Source organism: Ctenopharyngodon idella, chromosome 22 (assembly GCF_019924925.1).
Source record: "Ctenopharyngodon idella isolate HZGC_01 chromosome 22, HZGC01, whole genome shotgun sequence".
Lineage (NCBI taxonomy): Eukaryota > Metazoa > Chordata > Actinopteri > Cypriniformes > Xenocyprididae > Ctenopharyngodon > Ctenopharyngodon idella.
Window position 1 is genome coordinate 22,317,236 of NC_067241.1, and position 24,801 is coordinate 22,342,036.

A 24,801-nucleotide genomic window follows, 5' to 3' on the forward strand; every position below is an offset into this window, starting at 1 on the left:
TGGCTGCGTAATGGAGGCAGAATCTTTGATGAAGCGAGCACTGTAGTTTGTCATGCCAAGTAAACTCCGCAGTTCATTGACGTTTTTGGATGGAGCAACCTCTTGAAGTGCTTTGAGCTTTGTAAGGTCAGGTGAGAAGCCTCCATCAGAGAATGTGTATCTGAAAAAATCCAGTGATGTGTGCCTATACACACACTTTGCCTTGTTCAGCGTCAGGTTTTTTTCCTTTAGCCTTTGGAACGTGTTTCTCAAAGCTTCATCATGCTCCAGCAGTGTTTTGCCAAACACCAGGATATCATCGCTCAGATTGATTACCCCTGGGATTCAATCTAGGATTTGTCGTATGACATCCTGAAAAGTTCAGCAGCTGAGGATATGCCAAAATTAAGTCGCTTGTAGCGTCTAAGGCCTACATGAATGGAAAAAGTGGTAATGTATCTTGATGTTGGTTCTAGTTCCAACTGATGGTACCCAGAGTTTAAATCAAGTTTGGAGAAGTACCTGGCTCCTTTTAACGCATGAATTACATCATCAACCATAGGAGTCAAATGTCTTTCTCTTTCAATGGCTTTATTAGGTAAGCGCATATCCACACAGATCCTAACAGCGTCAGGAGGATCCTTTGGTTTTGGCACTGCAACAATAGGGGACACCCATGGCGTTGGGCCGTCCACCTTTTCAATAATGTCCAGCTGTTCCAGTCGTGTAAGCTCAGTCTCTATACATTTCCTGATGTGAAAGGGGACACTAAGATGCAGCTGACTGACTGGTGTGATTTATTGATGTGAAGTTTAACTTGAAAGTCCTTCAGTTTGCCAACGCCTTGGAAGAGGTCATCGTACTCAGCAAGAAGGCAGTTCACATTGGGTATGTTGTGGGGAATGCGAATAGGCACCTGAGGAGTTTGCACATTCACGTCTTGTTTGGACTGCACTCTGTTCACTACTTTGATAAGACCTAGCTGAGAAGCAGTATCGTAGCTAAGTAATGTGGTACTTCCTCCCTTAAGAACGTAAAAAGTTGTTGTCAGAAATCATGACTTTGTTTCAAGTATGTCTGTGAAAGGACAGGCAGAGGCGTCTGGGAAGCATAAGCAAAAATAGTCACATCTGTTTTACATGGATCACACAGAGTCTTGAATGCTTTTTCATCTAGAATGTTGACACTCGCTCCTGTATTGATCATTGCTCTGATTTTTCTGCCTCTGATTTTAATGTCTGTGTGAGGAGTTTTTTTTTTTAACATCTGAAATTGTGTAAAGGTATGCCTCTTCAGATGTAACAGCTGGCTCAGCTTGAACCAAATGAAGTTGTCGTTTGGTTTTGGCGCCTCCCTGTGGCTTTGAACAGCAACATTTAGCAAAATGCCCTTGCTTTCCACATGCATGGCGTATTTTACCTTTTGCTGGGCACGATCTCCCCTGAAGATGTGGAAAAGCACAGTTAAAACATGTTTTCTTGACAAGATTACTTGCACTGGATACGGCCATTACATCTTGGGAATTTGCAGCACAGTTTTGTTTTTGTTCTATACCTGCAGCTTGCACCCCTGCCACCTCTATGGCTTGTCCCATCGCTAACAAATCAGTTAAAGTCAAATCAGGATTCTGAAGTGCTTGACGCTGAAGTTTACTTGATGTAGGCTACACGCTAAACGTAATAATCATAGTCTTGATCTCTCTGTCAATGTCAGTGAATTGGCACATTGCAGCTAATTGCTTCAGCCTTGTATGATAAGCGTCAAGCGATTCTCCAGCTTTCTGAGTAGCCTCTCTGAAAATGTACGTCTCGTGTGCAATGTTTACCTTCGGAGAGAAATATTCATTGAGCTTGTTAACAGCACCAGCATAGTCTTTAGCCTGGCCTGTTTCAGATAGTGTGTCAAATATATCCTGAACTTCATCTCCAGCATAGTGTAGGAGCATTGCCCGTTTCCTCGTGTCATCTTTGATGTCCATGGCCAGTACAAAATTCTCAAACCGCTGTAGTCATTTTTTCCATCTTACACCTACAGAGCTGTGGTCCTCATGCATGACAAATTGGGGAAAAGCAGGTAATATCTGGTTTGTCATATCCCATCCTTGTCGCCAGTATAATGTTCTTGTCTTTATCACACTCAAGGCTGGTGTATGAATTAACAAATTTTTATTCCTCCAGTACTCTCCCTGCACTTCACACATGCATTTCAACACACTTAACTTCTCTTTTTGTTGTCTCCCCCAAAACCCTTAACTATGTTGTCCTGCCCCCTAGTGTCTATAAATATCATATCATTAAACATTACAGTCCACCACTGCTCTCCGCCAAACAGAGTCAAAATACAAATTCTTCATTCCAACTCGGAAGAAAATTGTAACTTTACCATTACGGAACAGGCAACCATCAGCTCTTCTCTGCATCCTCTGTTTGCCGTTCTGCATCGACAGGCCTCAATCTACAACCAGCCATGTGCTTACTCAAGAGAAAAACCACAACAGAGTCAAACTAGCCACGCAAGTTTGTCATCATTTCTTCATTCAACGCAGAAGAAATTAGGAACTATCAAATCTTCAGAAACTTCACAGACTGCTTCAACTGCAATGGCAAATGCAAGTATTGTATATTTAATGAGGTGTTTTAAAAGCTGATGGTTCTTTTCATGGTTAAATGACTCTTTCCATAGCTTCATTCCCTGTTTCCATTTCCGTTTTCATTCTGTTACTTTCCATTTTACCAATGTATGTGTGATTGTGTGTTTAGATTAGTTGTGTTTGTGATTTGGTTAATAAAACTTGTGCACAATACATATTTGTTTCTGATTCTCAGCTTACAGCAATGTTAATTTAACTATTGCGATCACAGAACTGTACAATAAGAAAGTTATTTCCCTTATCCTGGAAATTAACATTTTTTTAGAATTCATAAATAATCATTACTGAGTGTCCGCTGAACAAATTAGTCGATTGTAATATTAGTTCAACTACCTCTATTTAATTTAATCTGATTAACTGACCCAAATATTCAGAATTAATTATAACAAGTTATGATTCATTATTAATATTTCCCTTTTGAGTTAGTGACCCTTGACCCTCTCACCGCGGCCCAGATGGGCATTGCCGTAGCCGGCTCTCCCCCCACTGTGCCATAAGAGCATCACTTCTCTGCCTTTTGGCTAAGATCACGGGTATGTTCTTACAAAGATGGATGTGTCGAGAGAGAAGCCACCACTGCCTACCATAATGGTGCAGTTGAAAAACACGGTCAGACTGAAAGCAGTCTGTGAAAGTGAAGTAAAAGCAGATATGAAAGTTAAGAGAAGAATTGGATGAGACTTTGTGGTGTCTTAAGGGAAGTTTTTGGAATTTGTGCTTTAGTTTTTTTGTCTGCAAGATTTTTCATCTTCTGGATTTATGGACTTAACTTTTAAGGGATGTGTTGCATTTTTTGAAGCTTGGGAGAAGAATAAAGACCATCACTGTTTGAAAGGCCCTTTCCTTAGCTCTTTCCAGTCTTTGCTCAAGACTTTTTACCTTTGATAATCCACCTCTACAACCCTTTAGTGGAATACGGAAATGTGTTAACATTCCTGGCTAGATACTGCGAGACAGTGAAAGGGGGTGAGTGCTTAAAAGAACGCTTTGGCATCTCGACGGGCAAACTGAGGTACCTGGTGAAACTTAGACCCAGCGTCGCCGGGAGGCCTAGTGTTCCCACCAGGATCCTTGTTCATGGGGTCAAACAGAGGATTTCTTCATTATCCTGGGCAGCCAGTGTATTTCAGGAGGTGCGGCGCTCAAGGCCACGTGAAGGCGAACTATGCAGGCCAACAGTGCCGGTTCCGTGGATCATCGGACATGTAGCTACATGCTGTCCAGAATCAAAGAGCTGCAGCCTATGTGGGGGAAAGCATTTGTTCCGGTCATGTCCTAACAGACAAAAATCCTACACCAGCTTTTTTAAAAAGGGAAGCTGATTTCAAAGGCCTACTGGCGAGCGTACCAGCGGAGGCGGATAGAGGGAAGAGGGGATTGTAAGATGGCGCCGGTGTTAGCTAGCCGTCTATCAAGCTACGAGTTCCTTGTGTTTCTGCCTGGCCTTTCCTTTGGAGCCGCCTCTATTGTACTTGCGTCATCGCCAACTTACTGACGGTCTCAGTGGTCATCCTTCCTGCCTGTCATCGTGTCATCTGCCCTGCCCTACTGTTCGAACCGTGTTTCACGCCTCACTCTCCCTGCTGTCTCAAGTCTTGTTAATAAAACCCCTCGTCTGCTCATTTGCGTCTTGGTCCTCCCTCTCTGAAAACTGATACACGTGTAGTGTAGCTGTTTGAATGAAAGAAAACCCACAGGAAGAGAACAGTCTGAGGTATCATGTGACATTTATTTGCACCGCAAACATTCAAACATACCTTTACCTAAATAATAAAAATAAAAATAGATCAATCTGAGTGCAAACAACATAGGTTACCAAAAAGCCTGCATCCAGAGCGAATTCAGTACATTTATACTGGTTCAATTCCTGTGCAGTAACCTGAAGTAAAGCGTGTTGATCGAGTGTTCAAAGCAGATGGGAAATGAACATTATAAAGATGACACACACACACACTCCAGTCACTGTGACGACTAAATCAGATGTCTCCTGCAGTGAATGGCTGTTGTGGGCCACTGTAGGCCAGTAACTTTGCTGCTGATGTGTGCTGATCTCCCTGATTTCTTGCCCGCCAACTGCTGGTTCACCATGTCGTCCTGATGATTGGTTGGTGGACAGGAAAGCTGTAGAGTAAAATGCTGATGGTAAAAGCGTACAAAAATTTTTTTATTTATAAATGAAATACTGGAAAAGTGAGAGGGTGGAAAATGATTATGGAAAACATTTTTTTGGTCTTGGTGAAAACTAAAATGGACCACATGAGGAAAATGTCTATTTAGATATCTCCTAGTAGTAGAAATTTTACCTAGAAGAGTTCGTAATAGCACAGCAATTACAAAAACGCTGAATATGGCGGCAATCCCACAGGCCAGCGTCAGCTGAACAGAGCTGTGTGTGAAGTCTCTCCATGCTTGGATTAACTGGATCCTCCACAGGACTAAAGAACAGGGAGTCACGTCCCCCTCCTCAAACTCCCTGCATCTACAGAGGGACGAGTACCATGAGGAGAGAACAGATTCACACACACAAGTGTTTTTGCTTGTACTGTGAGGACCTTCCACTTTTCTTAAAGTGCACATTGCTTGTCTTATTGTGAATGATTTACTGGTGCATGCCATTCCATTAAAAATAATTAACCCTAAATAGCCCTTAAAAGCCCTAAATATTAACTATTAAAACTAAATATTAAATATTAAAAAAAATCTTACTGACCCCAGACTTTTGAACATTAGTTTTGTTGCAGATTTTTTTGTAAATTACCTTTAAATCAAGTCCCTTTGTGAAGCTTTTTTGGCCTATATATTATAGGCTACTATAACTTTAACTAAACAACTGTTCAGACACACCATACTGCCACCATACTTCTTTCAAAAAACATACATGAAATTAACAAGCAAATGACAGACAGTGTAGAACATACAGACCTGGATAATAGATTTCCCACAACAACGCTCCGGTTCCCATTGTGTGAGGCTGAGATTGCCATCTGATCTAGAATTATGTCTGGAACTTCATAACCTTCTTCAATTAACATGGCCAGATTAAAGAGTCCCTGAAAATTCACACAAAATACTTATACACAAATTATTGAGAAAAAAAAAAAGAAAAAAAAAAAAAACTGGATGTGTGAGGGTTTATTTAGCTGTACAGTAAAACCATGTGTGTACCTGAGGACTGCCATGCACTGCTGCTGTACTGTACATGTACATGGCCTTCACCATATCAGCCAGTTTACAGTAATAATCTCCCATTCGCAACAAACCTGCAGAAATCAGAGAAACAGTAACAGAAGAAGGCAGAAAGGAGGACAGCATGTAGTTAGTGTACTTGTTTTGACAGCAGTGTCAGTGAAGAGCATGCTTGAGACAAATATGAGAAAAATAAAGGAAAATATTATGGATATACTATATAAATATCACTGGGGGATAGAATATTTTTTATTGTGAATCATTTCAAATCAAGCTGTAATTTGTTAAATTGTGCAAAAAGAGTGATATAAAATATTTTGAATTGTGCATATTTTTGATACATAAAATGCAAGGTATGAAAATGTGAATGCCTTAATTCAAAGTCATAAAAGGTGTTTGCAAAATCATAGTTCTTCTAAACAGATGAAGTTGTATGTTATAGTTGTCACTGCTGTATTTCTGCTGTGCAGAGGCTCACCAGCTTCATGAGGGATGTGATTGTAGGTGGAGTAGTTGTGAAACCTCCACTGACAGGCAGAACTGTGGCTTAACACCTAGAAACACGTACTTTAGGTGAATGGTATAAAAAACATCAACAACCAGGAAATGAAATCTTGAGACGGATGGACTGGCTGATTAGGGGACATATAAAAGATGTTCACCTCACACAGATGGGCGGCATTGTGCTGTGCCACACTGAGACCAGTTTCTGCTAGCATGGCATATTTCACCAACGCTTCATCCCTTGAACAGAAAATAAATATCCACACAAACTTTTAGAAATATGTAATTTCAAACCAGTATGACTTACTTTCTTTAGTGGAATACAAAATAATTCTGAATAATGTGCCTGTTACTTTTTTCATTACAATATTCATGAACACAAAAGCAGAAATGAGGGTTATACTAATAAATTAGATGAAGTGAAGGATGGATGGATGGATGGATGGATGGATGGATGGATGAAGGAAGGGATGGATGGATGGATGGATGGATGAAGGAAGGGATGGATGGATGGATGCATGGATGATAAAGGGATGGATGGATAAAAGTATGGATAAAAGGATGGATGAAGGAATAAATGAATGGATGGGTGGATAAATGTATGGAGGGGTGGATGGAGGCAGTGGTGGACGACGTACAGTAAAAGTACAGATACCCTAACATAATATTACTCCAGGAAAAATATTAAAGGGTTAGTTCACCAAAAAATGAAAATTCTCCCATTAATTACTTACCCTCATGACTCCCCCAACCTTAGATGATGTGTGATCAAAAACTCAATATTAGTATTAATACTAAATATTAATATTAATATTTAAGACCATAAATCGCTACATTTTTGCATCTTCTTGTGCTGTAACTGTTTAAAATGGCTTGAATGTGTAAATTGGCAAGACAACACAGGTGCAAATGATAAACTTTCACTCTATATGGTTAAACTTTGCAATTAATCTGTGAATCACATGCATGCTGAACCATGGGGCCTGGTCTGTACGGATCACAGATCAACTACAATCCATTTTACCACTAATGGATAAAGATGTGGATGGATGGATGGATGGATGGATTATGGATGAATGAATGAAAAGATGGATGGATAAAGGGCTGGATTGATAAAGGTATAGATAAAAGGATGGATGAAGGGATAGATGGAATAATGGGTGGACAAAGGTGTGGAGGGAGGGAGGATGGATGGATGAATGAAGGGATGGATAGATGGATATTGGTACGAACGGATAAAGGGATGGATGGATGGATGGATTATGGATGAATGAATGAAAAGATGGATGGATAAAGGGCTGGATTGATAAAGGTATAGATAAAAGGATGGATGAAGGGATAGATGGAATAATGGGTGGACAAAGGTGTGGAGGGAGGGAGGATGGATGGATGAATGAAGGGATGGATAGATGGATATTGGTACGAACGGATAAAGGTATGGATGGATGGTTGGATGAAGGGATGAATGGAGGGATGATAAAGATATGGGTGGATGAATGAAGGGATGGATAAAGGGGTGGATGGATAAAGGTATAGATAAAAGGATGGATAAAGGGATAGAGGGATGGGTGGATGGATGAAGAGTTGGGTGGATGAAGGTATGGATGGATAAAGGTATGGATAAAAATATGGAGGGAGGGAGGGAGGGAGGGAGGGATGGATGGGTGGATGGATAAAGGTATGAATGATAAAGGCATGGATAAAGGTATGGGTGGTTGGATGAAGGGATGGATGGAAGGATGATAAAGATATGGATGGATGAATGAAGGGATGGATAGATATAGGTATGGGTAAAACAATGGATGATGCAAAGGGATGGATGGATGGATTGATAAAGGTATGGATGTATAAAAGTATGGATGGACGGAAGGATGGATAAAAATGGATGAATGAAGGGATAGATGGATGGATGGATGAATGAAGGGATGTATGGATGATTAAGGGGTGGATGGATGAAGGGCTGGATGAATGAAGGGAGGGATGAATGAAGGGATGGATCTCTCACCATGATCCTCTTTGATAAGTTTGAAGAGCTTCTTTAACCATGAAGCCCAGGTGGCCATTCATCTCACTGACTTGCTTCAACAGCCTGAAGAAACAGAAACCCAACAAAAGTGAGATACAAATTAAACGATAAAACATCAGATTAGCATGGCAGCATTTGCATTCATAAATACGTTTTGTCAAATCTGTAAAATTTCTCAATATTTTTTCCAGTAAATTATCATCCTTGTGTGATGGCTGCTGTACTAATTAAAGCCATAGATGATAAAATAGATGAGTGTGACTTACAGCACAGCTTTGTCTTGATCTTTCGGCACTCCTTGTACAGTTCCAGTGGAGAGAAATGATGCCGACTGCACAGCGGCATCCACATGACCTAACTGAGCCGCACGCAAAAAGTAGTGGAACGCAGCAGTCTGAAAAAGCATTGAGATCAATGCACCATTAACTTGTGCCATAAACACATTTTTATCAGTATAATGTTTTCATGACAGAAGAAAGCATGAGAGAATTCAAACTCATGACTCTTGGTGCCAGGCTTGATCTCAATGCCACTGGTTTTCATGGTCTCATAATTGAACATGGTAATATGGTCTCATACTCTCTGGTCCTATAACTGAACACAATGCATTAAGAATGAAATTTGATAGCTGTGGTGAAAAGAACAATTTCCAGGTAATGATCTCACAAAAGTTCCATATGGCTTCAGAAGACGATCGATCTATCTATCTATCTATCTATCTATCTATCTATCTATCTATCTATCATCACACACAAGTTGTATGAATTTTTTTTTTTTTTTTTTACTCTAATGGTCTTTTTTGTAATTTTTGAATCTTGACAGCACCTCTTTCATCATTTTTCAAACTTGACAGCACCTCTTTCTTGTCATTTTTCAAACTTGACAGCAACTTCTTTGTTGTCATTTTTGCAAACTTGACAGCATCTCTTTCTTGTCATTTTTGAAACTTGACAGCACATCTTTGTTATTTTCAATCTTAACAATAACACTTTTTGTCATTTTGCAACTTGACTGCCCCCTTTTGTCATTTTTGAAACTTGACAGCACATCTTTGTTGTCATTTTTCAAACTTGACAGCACATCTGTCATTTTTCAAACTTGACAGCACATCTGTCATTTTTCAAACTTGACAGTCCCACTTTTAGTCATTTTTCAAACTTGACAGCACCACTTTGCAATTTTGCAAAGTTGACAGCACCTTTGCGTCCCAAATGGCGCACTATACACTATGTACTTATGCACTATGTACTCATCCATGTAGTGTATGAATTGTATATGTTTATTTTGTCATTCAACATCGGAGTCTGATCCTCCTCCCCCTCCGCAACGTAATTAAAGCTGCGACAGTTGAGTTCATGAAGTGTCCAACATTTCACACTTCATTCGAATTGGGACACACCTCACCTCTTTCTTGTCATTTTTCAAACTTGACAGCAACTCTTTTTTGTTATTTTTCAAACTTGACAGCAGACCTTTCTTGTCATTTTTCATACTTAACAGTAACACTTTTTGTCATATTTTTCAAACCTGACAGCAACTCTTTTTTTGTCATTTTTTTCTATAGAGTGAATATACTTTCACTTTATGGAAAAGAGAAGCTTAAAGATTCTTTAAAACATCTTTTTGTGTTCTACAGAAAACCACACAGGTTTGGAACATCATGAGGGTAAGAAAATTATGATTGTTTCAGTTTAAACTATCCATTGAATGTTAAATGTACATCCTCTGACCTCATTCCTGTCTGGTTTGTCAGGACTGGCACCATTTAACTGGTACAATCCAACATTAAAGAGCCCATCACGACTGCCGTTTTGAGCCGCCAACTCAAAATACTGAAGGGCCTTTCTTCCATCCTTTACTATGGTACTGTAGTACCATCCAAGTCCATTCAGAGCTTCTACAGAACCCTGAGAAAAACACACATGGCCCATTATAGAAATCACAACACTTCTACACACAACCACATGCGCACTGGTACTGTATGTGCACTCACCATATCAGCAGCTTTCTCCAGAAGCTCAAGGCCAAGTGTTCGGTTCTTCTTCACTCCTGTGCCCTGTTCAAGCACAAACACTACGTGATGGGATGTCTTGAAAGTATCTACAGATACATACACACCACTTTACATATATTTTCCTAATCTTGTATCAGGAGTTTCTATTTATACAAAACAAGCAATGTATGTGTTTTTACAATGCAAATGTTTGAAAAGATACGGCTAAAGAGATTTTCATGTAACCCGTGGATTACCTTCAGGAGGAGAATGGCGTAGTCGTACATGGCCGTGGGATCAACCATCTGCAGGGCGCTCCTGGCATACCACATGACCGCTGTTCGAACGTCTTTCTCCACCCCGTTACTGCCCCAAAGATGCATCCTGGCCAAAGATTTCTACAAGAAACACCAGTCCACAATGCTTTTACAATAGCTGAGAATCTCAAAAAAAGTAACAAAAGGTCCCTCTGCTGACGATTATTTCATAATTTCATCCATTATTTTTGGGGATTTAAAAAAGAAGTTGTAAACTTTAACAAGTTATGTACAATGATTTTTTTAAAAACAATCTTTTCCAGAATTCAGAATCTTCTTAAGTCCAGAAATAAGAAGCAAATGGCAATTAAAAATAATGTAATTCTTAAGAATTTTTAGTGAATCTGGCTCTAGATCTTCAGCACATTGTGATGTTCTAAATGACAAGAACTAAAATCAATAGTTAAAGGTTTAACTTGATATATACCCAAAGATAAAGAGAGATCATGAGAAACAGAGGAGAAAAAAAAATGAAGACCTGAGATTCTATATCTCCTCTGTTGGCCTGGTGTTTCAAATACTGCACAATGTCACCCAGTTCACCCGTTTGGGTATTGAGCTCGTCGTCATTGTTTAAATGAACATGTTCTGTGGGAGTTTGCTGCAGAGAAGAAAGACAGACTGCATAGTTGTCTTTACTATATAGTAGAAACACAGACAATATCATTTCCATTCAGACAATATTATTTTACATCAAACCAGTGTGTGTTAACATGCCCTCAATATACTGTACTGTACAAACCACTAGTTAACCTGATGACACAAGATTTTCAGCTGGACAATGAGTCTGGGTGTGTTTACTAAAGTTCATAAAATTTCGATATTTCATTAACAATCAGCTTAACAAATTTCAGCAGTGTCATTTTTCTAAATATTTGACTGTGCTCGCTGATAAACAAGAGATACACCTAAGGCACTATTTTATTAGCAAATGAGCATTTGCAAATTTAATTCCCTTAGGTTCTGTAGTCTGTAGTGTCTACATGATTGGAATTGACCAGAAATATTTATGACTGAAATAAAATTGAATTTAGTGTCTCATTTAAACATGTTTAAAAAATGGAATTGAATTATGAATAACTTTGTTTTTTTTGTTTTTTGTTTGTTTTTTTGTTTTGTTTTTTTACTAAATACTCTAAATTTATATTGTCTTTCTGTTAGAAATGTAATCTTTGTATTGATGTTTATATATATATATATATATGTTTTTCTCCAAAACACGTTGGCCACAATTATTGGCACCCTTTTATTCAATACTTTTTGCAACCTCCTTTTGCCAAGATAACAGCTCTGAGTCTTCACCTATAATGCCTGATGAGTTTGCAGAACACCTGACAAGAGATCAGAGACCATTACTTCATGCAGAATCTCTCCAGATCCTTCAGATTCCCAGCTCCATGTTGGTGCTTCTTCTCTTCAGTTCACTCCACTCATTTTCTTTAGGGTTCTGGTCAGGGAACTGGGACGACCATGGCAGAAGCTTCATTTTGTGCTCAGTGACACATTTTTGTGTTGGTTTTGATGTTTGTTTTGGATCATTGTCCTGATGGAAGATCCAACCACGGCCCATTATAGGATTTCTAGCAGAAGTGGTCAGGTTTTGATTTTTATCTGTTGGTATTTGATAGAATCCATGATGCCATGTATTTGAACAAGATGCCCAGGACCTCCAGCAGAAAAATAGGCCCACAACATTAAAGATCCAGTAGTATATTTAACAGTGGGCATGGGGTACTTTTTATCCATGTGTGCACCAAACCCATCTGGTGGGTTTGCTGCCAAAAAGCTCTTTTTTTAGTTTCATCTGACCATAGAAGCCGGTCCTGTTTGAAGTTCCAGTCTTGTCTGACAACTGAATATGCTGGAGATTGTTTCTGGATGAGAGCATTTTTCTTGAAACCCTCCCGAACAACTTGTGGGGATGTAGGTGCTGTTTGATATTTTTTTTTAGGCTTTCTGAGACTCAAGACTCAACTAATCTCTGCAATTCTCCAGCTGTGATCCTTGGAGAGTCTTTGTCCACTCAAACTTTCCTCCTCACCGCGCATTAGGACGATTTAGACACACGTCCTGTTCCAGGCAGATTTGTAACATCTTTAGTTGATTGGAACTTCTTAATTATTGCCCTGATAGTGGAAATGGAGATTTTCAATGCTTTAGCTATTTTCTTACAGACACTTTCTATTTTGTGAAGCTCAACAATCTTTTGCTGCACATCATTGTGTCACTCCTGTGGAACAGGAAGTCATGGCTGGACAATTTCATGTTCATGATCACCCTAGTCTGCTAAAAAATTTAAATATGAATGGGAATATACTTCAGAGATATTCTAGTCATAAGAATTTCTAGGGATGCCAATAATTGTGGCCAACATGTATTGGAGAAAAACATTTATTTCATAATATGAGTTTCCCCCCACTTTCAATTGTTTTACTTCGATGAAAGGTTAGAATTTTGTGAATTTTTTGAATGAAAGATCAAAAGGATAAACAATGCAGATTTATTTTCACAGCCACCTTTGCTCATATTTACTAAGGGTGCCAATAATTGTTGAGGGCACTGTATATATATATATATATATATATATATATATATTATGTGTCATTTTTATGTCCCAGGATAGTTCAAAATATTAAAATTAATTTAAATTCTGGAATTGAAAAGAGGTGTACTCAAGTCATCGTCTTTACAAATGCATTTATTTATGCAATTAATGTTTTTGGAAAAAATATTCTTCTATTGTATTATTTTAACGTTTATTCAATTCTTTCATTTATTTGGGACTATTATCAGCAAATACTGGTATATGTGACTGCATATAAATGTTCATATATATGCTCAAATCATTTCATTAATTGAAATGACAGGACTAGTTTATAGTAATTCATCTGAAATAATTATCCAATGCTTTTATCACAAATCAGAGTCTATCAGAGGTGTAAAGTCCAGGTTCAGAAAGTAAAAATCCTCCTCAGTATTTTTCATATTCCAATCACCTGGATTTGCTAATTAGCACAGTTTTTCAGCCAGGACGTAGAACTAATTAGTAAAATCAGCTGGCTGAGTTCATGGGTAGAATAAACATATGGCAGGACTTTTACTTTCTGACCCCTGGATTTTACACCTCTGGGGTCTATATAATTTAAATATAATACATATTTAAATTATAATAATATATAAAATTACTAATGTACTATACCTGTAAAGTCAATTGAGAATATGTATGCATTACTAATCTCAGTATAAAAAGTGTAACTCACCAAAGAGTCTTGTACTTTATCGCGGTCAATGCTGGTCTGTTTGCCAATGTTGGCATAGTAGCCATATGCTGTATTCTGGTCTTTGGGGAAACCGTCAAGTCCCTGCATGTGCTTGTATCCCAAATGCATCAGAGCGAGTCGGTCATCAGAGACCCCGCCTATCAAACTATAAACATGACCCTGAGAAAGAGATCACGAGCAAACTTTAACACAATATTGCTGTACCAAACAATTTTGTATCCGGCACCACTGTGTTTCTCTTGTAGCTCTTGTTTTGTATCTTTTTATCAAATTAATACTTTAGTCAACATAAAACAAAAAAGAAGCTGATAGCCTACTTGGCCTAGGTGATGTCATCCAAAAGAGAAAGGTGTTTAGTTACGCAAACTGTTATACTTTGATGAAGGTTTATGAAGGCAAACAGGTAAAAATAAGTAACTATAAGTAACTTTGCAAGTACATGTCAACTAAAATTGGGTTCTATATTGAACCCTATGGTTCTTGACTCAATTTTAAAGAACTGTAAGGAAAAATGTCTTAAATGATTGCGTAATACTTTCATGTTTAATAGGTTATTTAACTTTTTTTTTTTTCATGTGATAAAATATGTTTACATGGTGTTCAATTCATAAAATTTAACCTAAATAAAAAATTAATTAAAACAAAATTAATTAAAACTAAATCCATAAAATTGTTGCGTTCACGCCATGTCGTAATTACATAATTCTGAACTGTAAAAAGCCTTCATATATCAAATATGATGATCGGCACATGGTTAGCTAGCACAGTTCTGGGGTGCATTTCCCAAAGTGAACTACGGTCGCAAGTTCATCGTTACCAATAGAGTTCAATGGGACTTACAACCATAGTTGGCTAACGATGCTTTCAGGAAAGGCACCCCTGAACAGTTGTACACACATAAAAACTAAATTTTATGGAATAACACTCAAAAAAGTTTGCTTAATTGCATAAAAAAGGTGTTTGGTAGTGATGTCCCTCAAAGTTACACACAGATTTTCAGACTTTTGAACACATTTAAAGGGCTTCTTCAGAGCTTTACAAATCAAATCAGTGATTCGGAGTGCCAAAATCACATGATTTCAGCAGTTTAGCCATTTGATAGGAGATCCGAATCACTGATTCGATTCGTAAAGCTCTGAAGCAGTGTTTTGAAATCGGCCCATCACTATATTGTTGAAAAGTCTTTATTTTGTTTTTTTTTGGCACACAAAAAGTATTCTTGTCGCTTTATAATATTAAGGTATAACCACTGAACTCACATGAACTGTTTTAAATATGTTTTTAGTACCTTTATGGATCTTGAGAGAGGAAATGTCATTGCTGTGAATGCAGGCCTCACTGAACCATCGGATTTAATCAAAATATCTTAATTTGTGTTCTGAAGATGAACGAAGGTCTTACAGGTGTGGAACGACATGAGGGTGAGTAATAAATGACATTATTTTCATTTTTGGGTGAACTAACCCTTTAACTCTAAATGATGGTACCTATCTACTATGAAAGAGGGAGGGACACAGGAAAATTTCCTGATCAAAAATGTAGAAGTGTGGTTAAAATCAGTCTCAGTCAATGGACTAAAACATACACTGTTTTGGTAGTGACCAATTGAAAGTACCCAATAAATGATAATTTTATATATATTAAGCTTACTGATATTTTAAATATTATTGTGAGATCTTAGTAAACATTTAAATTTGAATACTTAAATGTGTTTTTTGGTTGTGGGACAGCAGTTTGCACTAATTCTATAGAATGGCCCATATATGAAGCACCTGACAGAAACCTTTAAGGTTAGTAAGTTAGTTCTATATATAGAACCTTTTCTTATAAAAGGGTATTAAGAAAGTAATTCTGATTTCATGTTGAATTTAGGATGAATTATATTGCTCTTTCATAATGGCCACTGAATGCTCAGGTGATCTCATTCCCACCTGCTCCAGGTCCACAGAGATGCCCAGGCCAGCCAGGTGCAGGGTAGCGAGCAGGAGAGAGGAGTGCTGGTGACCCCAGCAGGAGGACACCTGAAGCTGCTCAATGATAGTTGACATGAGATCCAGGCCACCGTCAGATTCCTCTGCTTTACTTATTGTCTTTATCACATCCTGGAAAATCACTTGGCTTAGATGCAACAAATGTCCACCACTGCTCTCCAGACCTGAGGAACAGATGAAGAGACGCTCTACCAAGAGCCATCGGTAGTTCACATTACACAGTACAGTGTTAAACTCCTACTACCTGTTATGAAGTCCTGATGGTCTTCTAGAAGCTTCAGGGTGATGTTGAATCTTCTTTGCTGGTCCCACGACCAAGTTTGTGTGCATTCCCTACGACCAAACTTCCTCTTAAGGTCTCCATAATAAGACTCACAAACATCTGATAATCAAAAACACAAAGTTTTTAGAAACAGTTCACCCAAAAAGAAAATTGTCATCATTTACTCATCTGCTGTCCACTCTGACACTGTATTTTGAAGGACTAAATCTCTCAATTTCATTCATGCTGGTGTTTTTAAAGTCAGCATGAAACAGAAGTTGCAATAGACTTTTCTTCCCTATTGTGATGTATATCAGAGTGAAGCGGCTTCCTGAACAAGAAAAAATGTAGGGCGGGGCTTGATTTTGTCCATGGGGAATTTTATTGGATGGTTGTGGTTTGCTATTGGTGGATCTCATGCGAGTGACAGGTTGCCCCGCCCTCGTCATCAGAGAAGAGAAGAGATGTTGCTGCAAAGGGGAAGTTATTCTGATTCAAAATTATGAGGGCACATAAATTAAAAAAAAAAAAAAAAAATATATATATATATATATATATATATATAATAATATGTATGTAGATGACAAACTATAACAGATGCTGTTATGTTTTCTTGCGCTCGGAGGCGGATGCCTGATGTTTGGGAATGCAATCGTTTGAGGTAATCAATTCTAAAAGGTAGATTCCCCAGTTTCAGTGTCTTGGCAATCTTCTTATAGCCTACGCCATCTTTATGTAGAGCAACAATTCTTTTGTTCAGATCCTCAGAGAGTTCTTTGCCATGAGGTGCCATGTTGAACTTCCAGTGACCAGTATGAGAGAGTGAGAGCGATAACACCAAATTTAACACACCTCCTCCTCATTCACACCTGAGACCTTGTAACACTAACGAGTCACATGACACCAGGGGAGAGAAAATGGCTAATTGGGCCCAATTTGGACATTTTCACGTAGGGGGGTACTCACTTTTGTGGCCAGCGGTTTAGACATTAATGGCTGTGTGTTGAGTTATTTTGAGGGGACAGCAAATTTACACTGTTATACAAGCTGTACAATCACTACTTTACATTGTAGCAAAGTGTCATTTCTTCAGTGTTGTCACATGATAAGATATAATAAAATATTTACTAAAATGTGAGGGGTGTACTCACTTCTGTAAGATACTGTAATCAACACTTTCAAGGTCCAGAAAGGTACTAAAGACATTGTTAAAACAGTCGACGTGACTGCAGTGGTTCAACCTTAATGTTATGAAACGAAGAGAATACTTTTTGTGTGCAAAAACAAAACAAAAATAACGACTTTATTCAACAATCTCTTCTCTTCCCTGTCATTATCCTTGGAAGCGCTGGACGTAAACAACGTATGAGAATGACACAGAAGGGAAGATATTGTCCAATAAAGTTGATATTTTTGTTTTGTTATGTCAGTCAATAAATGGGAAAACAAAGTTTCTTATTTGAAAAAGTCATTCAGATTATTTTGTTGTAAATGTAATGCATTACTTTACTCGTTACTTGAAAAAAGTAATCTGATTACATAACTCACGTTACTTGTAATGTGTTAGCCCCAACACTGATTTTAACTGACCTCTAGAGATGTCTCGGTTCTGTCTCCATGCCTCCAGATAGTGCTCAGTAACCTGTTGCATTTCCTCACAGTGTCTGTGGAGTCGGTCCAGCTCTTTTAGCGTCCTGACAGGGGACAGGGGGTTTTTCACCTTGAATAGAAATGATACAAGATATTAAGGCATAAGAATGTCTGAATGCATGCTGCATCATGTGTTTAATTTTGACAAAATAAATTTTGTCATATGCATTTAACCATTGATAAGAGAGTTGGACTCACCTTTTCTGAGCCTAAACGATAATATCTGATTGGCCCAAAATAGCCATGAAACCCCTTCATGTAGTTGCATCCACCAATCACAAAATATCCTGATGTGTCATTGAATTTAACAGGCTGACGAAAACTGAATATAAAGAAAGAAAGAAAGAAAGAAAGAAAGAAAGAAGGAAAGAAAGAAAGAATTGCTGCGTTTTACTAAACATGAACAACACTATAAAAATGGGTATAAAAAAAACTGTTTAAAAAAAACAGTATTAAAAAATAAATAAAATAACAAATTCATTTGGGTGTATACTTGAAACTAGAGAAACATTTCTGTCATTAATTAGTATTATATGAATTCTCTGGAAAAAAAATATATTAATATTTTGTGCAATTTCTTCGCGGCTACATTAATATTATTTTATATATGTTTTATTATTATGAAGACACTGGTTAAAGGGGTAGTTCACCTTAAAATGAAAAATCTTTCTAAATTTGCTTACTCTTTCTAACCTTTTATGGTAGTAATAATAATAAACATTACATATATATATATATGTTTTAGTGAAGATGAGACGTTATGACTTACTTAAAAAAATGAGTGCTCTCTGACGTCTGTCCTGCAGGTAAGACCTTTGTGATTGTGAGTTTTGCCTGACATGAAAAAATGTCCAAAAGTTCACTTTCTAATACATTCACATCTGAATGATGGTTCATCATAAGTATTTCTGTATGTATTCAGTGTCAGTTAGCATATATGAATATGGTTGATGTACCTTTGACACCTGAAAGAAGATATCCAAACGGATCCAGGTATGGAGGGGTAATGCTGTGTGTGCTGTAAACGCCTGTTCTTCTCCATCCACCATTTGCACCTGCAGCACTATATTGCCTGAGGACCAAGACAAACTGGCACATCACATTTAACGTGTATATGGAAATATAATACATAGTTCAGTAAATAACAGCTTAAATTTCAGCCTGTTTCTCATGCACTTATTGTATAACTTGGGAGTTTTTGATTAGGGTTTCATGAGAGTTTATTTAGTTTTTAGTTTTAGAATTTTTCAGATGAGCGTGAACTATTCCTTTAAATTTGCTTGAGTTTATTTCATGCAGCAATGGCACATGATGGAATGCGCACTGACTTGCTCTACCTGTGTCAGACAGAATAATGAGCGGGCTTCCATAGTTCCTGTGTTCATTAACATGCTTGAGTATCCCACACACCGACTGGCCGCACCAGCTCAGCAAGTAGATCCACAATGACAGGGCCGCACTGCAGAGAGGAGATGATGCAAGTTTCAAAAATAGTGTATCAAACACCTTATACAAATTCCAAAACATTTTAAGCATTACAAAACTATCATGGATGTTGGCAGGTTGTTGTTAAGGTGCTCTAAGGTGCCTAACATTGTTAGGGTGTTGCTAATGTGTTCTGAGTGATAACAGGGGCTTTACTAGGCTAAAATATTCTGGGTGATTGTAGGGGTGTTGCCAGTTTGTTACTAAGGTCTTCTAAGTTGTTTCTATAAAATTGCTAGGATGTTGCTAAAGTATTCTGAGTGATGACTAGGGTGTTGCTAGGCTGTTCTGGGTGGTCTCTAGGGCATTGCTAGGGTGTTTGCTAAGGTGTTATGAATAGTGGCTATGGTGGTGCTATAGACAGTGTACGCAAAGACGTTTCTAGGGTGTTGCTAAGGTATTCTAAGTGATGACTAGGGTGTTGCTAGGCTATTCTGGGTGGTCTCTAGGGTATTGCTCAGGTGTTTGCTAAGGTGTTATGAGTAGTGGCTATGGTGGTGCTATAGACCAGGGTTCCTCAAATCTGGCCCTGGAGGGCCACAGAGTTTAGTTCGGGCCCTGATTAAACTCACCTATCTGCAATTTTCTAGTAACTCTGAAGACCTTTGATAAGGGTTGGAACTAAACTGCAGTGCAATGGACCTCTAGGACTGGATTTGATGAACCCTTCAATAGACAGTGTACAGCTGCGTGCAAAGACGTCTCTAGGGTGTTTCTAAGATGTTCTGAGTAATCGTTAGGGCATTGGTAGTTTTCTGGGTGGTTGCCAGGCTGTTGCTAGGCACTTCTCTAAATTATATATTTTTTTTCCTGGTTGGATGATTAAACAGATGAAAAACTCATGGTTACATTTCAGGAGGGACAATTTCATTTCATTGAATGAAGTCTCTTGAAAGCAAGTCTGACCTTGGCTGTTTGACAGCGAGGCTGCGTCTCCTTTCTAGATCTCTGTTTTTGAAGGGGGAGAATGTGTGTATCACCCCAAACCTCTCACCAGTACTCGCAAATGGAAAAGTAAGGATATCCACAGTGTCTGGAAAGTCATGAAAGAATGAATAAATGATGCAACAGAATTTACAAGTATAATCTGTTATTGATGCACCTGCTAAATCATGACAATACAGTATCTTCAAACAATCTAAACTAGTACTCTCTTTTTTTTTCTTTCTTACAATCATGTCTTTCTTTTTTTTTCAGTGGAACACAAATGACATAATGACAGTTCAGCATGACCAAGTGGTCTGTCAAACTGACTTGTGTGGGGAACAGACAACGCTATCTCACTACCAATTTGTACGAATTAGCCACCTCATAAAATACTTAAGTACTGCAGTGAGATCGGGTTGGAACAGACAAAGGGTTGGTGTCAGTGATGGCAAACCTGCTGTGATATTTTGGAATATGAATATGATTGTGAATGAGATTTTCAGTGAATAATGACAAATACAAACATATTTGTTCTTAATGGAATGAGGGTAAAGGTAAATCATTACATTATTTGTTAACTATTCTTTTTTTAAATTTTCCAGTTATTCTGATTGGCCGTTTAGTTTCCCACCTGACTCATGTGGACATTTTCTCACACTATCTTTGGTCAGCTGCCACATCAGCCATGCGCCCCATGAGACCGATCTTGTCTGTGGATATGTTGGACGTTGAGATGTTGGTAGTGTCCTCAAAAAGGTAGACGTTCTCACAAGAGATCGGTCATATCCTTCAACATGGTTGCCACCAAGTTCCTCTTCCTCCAGATGAAGCAGCCAGGCCCTCAGCAGCACATCACACGTCTCCAACGGTTGCCTGACAAAAAAGTCTCTCTGGTATAGCACAGCTGGAGGAAACACCAGAGCAACCTTTCTGGATCTGGGATTTCCAAATCTCTTATGGTTAGTCCAGGTCCGTCTGTAGACTATCACTCCTGTCCTTGTTGGGGTGGAGATAACAATTTCGACACCGATTCGGCAGGCAGCAGAGCAGTTATACTGGACCTGTACACTGCACTTGTCCATTACTGTTGCAGGAACTTGTTCAAACTGCACAAAGTCTGCATGACGAGTCCTATCAGTGTCAGAAGACTCACACCAAACCTTTAGAGAGACAGATTGACCCACACTTCACATCAGTATGAAACATTAGATGCTTATCAAACATCTTTTTTTGCCGAATTTTGTACATTTAGACAAACAAATGGGACCCTATGAAATAACAATCCAGATCATATATTGGTTTGGCTGAAATGTCAGGATCATATTTTACTCCCAGATAAATTTGCATTAGGATTCTCTTTCTTTCTTTTTGCATTGTGATATTTTAATTTTATTTATTTACTTAAAGGATTAGTTCACTTTCAAATGAAAATTACCCCAAGCTTTATTCACCCTCAAGCCATCCTAGGTGTATATGACTTTCTACTTTCTGATGAACACAATCAGAGAAATATTAATAAATATCCTGACGCATCCGAGCATTATAATGGCAGTGAACAGGGTTCACGAGTATGAGCTGAAGAAAGTGTCTCTATTCACATCCATCCATCATAAACATACTCCACACAGCTCCGGGGGGTTAATAAAGGCCCTCTGAAGTGAAGCGATGCATTTGTGTAAAAAATATCCATATTTAAACAAGTTATGAAGTACAATATCTAGCTTCCACTAGACCATCTTCTGTATTCAATGTACGAAGAAAGTGTAAAACTCCTGCAGGTCAAAAAGCTTACGCTACGTCCTACGCCTTCCCTATTCAACTTACGGAAAAAGCGTAACTGATGCGACGCCAGTTTACACTTTCTTCGTAACTTCAATACGAAAGGATATTTTACTTTATAACTTGTTAAATATGGATATTTTTTTTACACAAGTGCATCGCTTCGCTTCAGAAGGCCTTTATTAACCCCGGAGCTGTGTGGAGTACGTTTATGATGGATGAATGTGGATGGAAGCACTTTCTTCAGCTCATACTAGTTGGTCTTGCTCACTGCCATTATACAGCTCGGATGCGTCAGGATATTTATTAATATTTCTCTGATTGTGTTCATCAGAAAGAATAAAGTCATATACACCTAGGATTGTTTGAGGGTGAGTAAAGCTTGGGCTAATTTTCATTTGAAAGTGAACTAATCCCTTAAGCAAATAATATCTGAAAAATAATGGTTGCAAAAGGGGATTTTCTCAGCAATGCCATAAAAGAACTATTTTTGGTTCCTCAAAGAACCTTTCAGTCAACAGTTCTTAAAAGTGAACAGTTTATGTTCAGAGTGAATAGTTCATGTTTTTCTTACACTGTAAAAATTTGTTTTATTTAAATTTAAGGTCAAAAAACCACCAGCTGTGGTTGCCAGAAATTTACCGTAAAAAAAATACAATAGCAGCATTTTAGGTTTTACAGATTTAAGATTTAATGTATATATATATATATATATATATATATATATATATATATATATATATAAAGGCTAATTAATGGCTATACTTTTAATTTACCAGCTTATTGAAGTACTAATATTTGTTTTGTACCTTTGTAATACACTGACAACCACCAAGCACAGTGGTGATGAGAGTCACATGATGAATCAAAGCTCATCACAAGCAGCTTTTCCACAGGCTGAGAAGGACAATACTAATATATAGAAGGTTCACAACATTAGATGTAACATACAACCCTAATGTACACAACTGATTAGAAAAAACTAATAAACAGTTATTTCAACGAAAATACATCAAATGTGAAGTGTCACGCAGGGAATTCTGGGAATGTCAATTTACGTTTTTTCACTGTAAATTATACAATGATTTGGTCTTTTTCACTTCCAAAAACTGTAAATTTAACAGTATTTTTAAATGTACGGTTAGATCTATTACAGTTATTCACTGTATATAGTACAGATACTTAAGTATCTGTTAACCAATTAACTTTCTTTTTTTTTTTACTGTAGCATTTTTACAGTTAAATTTACAGTAATCTTTTACTGTTAAAATCACATTTTTTTTTTTTAACAGTGTGAAGAATATTTTAATAATCTTAAGAATCTTTTCCATAAAGAACCCTTTTGTAATGGAAAGATTCCTTGGGTGTTACAGGTTCTTCGTGAAACCATCAATGCCAATAAAGAACCTTTATTTAGTTAGGAAAATCAGCCTATCCATTTTTGTTGTTGTTGTTGTTATGTGTTATCTTTTTAGCATTAGCAATGAGATTTTCCCACAGCACAGTAGGCTACTGATAATCAGGAAGATGTGCTTAATGTCACAATGGGGAAAAAAAAAAAAATCTTATTAAGTAACAGGGGTCATTATCTTTAAGCAAAATATAGGCTAATTGTTTGTCTTTGTACTGGATTACAAGTTTAATAACACCCCACACCATGTACAATAGTACTTTCAAGAAACTTCAGGGAATAATACTTCAGGAAATATGTACCGTGGTACATATTTTAGGTCAACGTGGTACTTTTTGTAGCTTAACATACAAGTACTAATAAATCACTTCTTTCTTTAAATAACAACAATAGCACGCAAAACTAGACCCATGTTATTAAAGTAAAAGATGTTTAAAGATGACATTGAAACTCGAGCAACTATTAAAGTTGCATAGAAGTGAAAATAAAGTCGCAAGTGTCTTACCGGTGAGAGCACGACAGCTGCGCAGACGAAACTCAACACAACTCTCATCTTCACTATCTAATGAACGCGACGCGCGGTGTCAAAGCGATCAAACGCAACATTCACAGGTTAGTATGACGCTAAAACTTTAGCTGTTTACTGTCACGACATGTTTCATTGCGTCTCGCGCCCTTCCGTGTGTGAGAATAACAGGTGTGTTTGTTGTGTGTCACTGTATACGCCACACTCTGATTATGCGTGGACTCGCCTCATCAGCACTGTCAGCGACGCGACTGAGAACGCTACTGACAGTTCAGAACGCTGAAGTCATTGATTTCACTTTTATAAGAAATGCTAAGGTTAACCTTATCATGAAAGTGTTGTTCGTCCGTATCCCAGGAGGTCAAACTAAATGTTACATGAACTATTTTCTTTTCTTTTCATTTTCTAGTGAGGGTCCAATTCTCACTATTATCTAACTATTAAATACTTTTGCCCCAATAAACGTCTAATTACTGCTTAATAATAATTAGTAAGATAAGTTAAATTTAGGTACTGGGTATGATTAAGGGATGTAGAATATGGTCATACAGAATAAGGCATTAACATGCTTTATAAGTACTAATAAACAGCCAATATCCTAGTAATATGCATGCTATAATTAATTAATAGTGACAATTAATTAAACTAAAGTATTACCCAATTAAATAAAAAACATCTATAATACACAGATTTTCCAAAGTACACAGCACAGCAGCACAAAACTGACATGCTTTGAAAATGAAATTTCATGGTGTGTATAGTCAAGCTTGGGTTGAAAGGCTTACTTTGGCATTTTCATGCGTTTCTGGTTGAGTCAATCACGGAATGGCGCGT

At 37.8% G+C, this 24,801-nt stretch overlaps 1 protein-coding gene across 3 annotated transcripts; it reads right to left on the reverse strand.

Annotated features, from left to right (window-relative positions):
- Positions 1-4,339: 4,339 nt before the first annotated feature.
- Positions 4,340-24,137, reverse strand: LOC127505397 (protein sel-1 homolog 3-like). Of its 3 annotated transcripts, none has more exons than XM_051880894.1 (23): positions 23,947-24,137; positions 20,883-21,411; positions 20,231-20,357; positions 19,177-19,298; positions 18,796-18,911; positions 18,609-18,673; positions 18,038-18,161; positions 17,780-17,909; positions 16,172-16,309; positions 15,868-16,091; positions 13,916-14,095; positions 11,134-11,256; positions 10,596-10,736; positions 10,339-10,401; positions 10,076-10,252; positions 8,612-8,739; positions 8,325-8,408; positions 6,478-6,559; positions 6,294-6,369; positions 5,795-5,889; positions 5,552-5,679; positions 4,933-5,108; positions 4,340-4,750 (listed from the first exon to the last, which is right to left on the reverse strand). In XM_051880894.1, the coding sequence occupies exons 1-23, from the start codon at positions 23,992-23,994 to the stop codon at positions 4,536-4,538; spliced, it is 3,291 nt and encodes a 1,096-aa protein (XP_051736854.1). In that variant the 5' UTR covers positions 23,995-24,137; the 3' UTR covers positions 4,340-4,535. The 3 variants fall into 3 exon arrangements, with proteins under 3 accessions (XP_051736854.1, XP_051736853.1, XP_051736855.1); XM_051880893.1 differs by having other exon boundaries at positions 4,340-4,765; XM_051880895.1 differs by lacking the exon at positions 23,947-24,137 and adding an exon at positions 22,840-23,906 and having other exon boundaries at positions 4,340-4,765.
- Between the last annotated feature and the right edge of the window lie 664 nt (positions 24,138-24,801).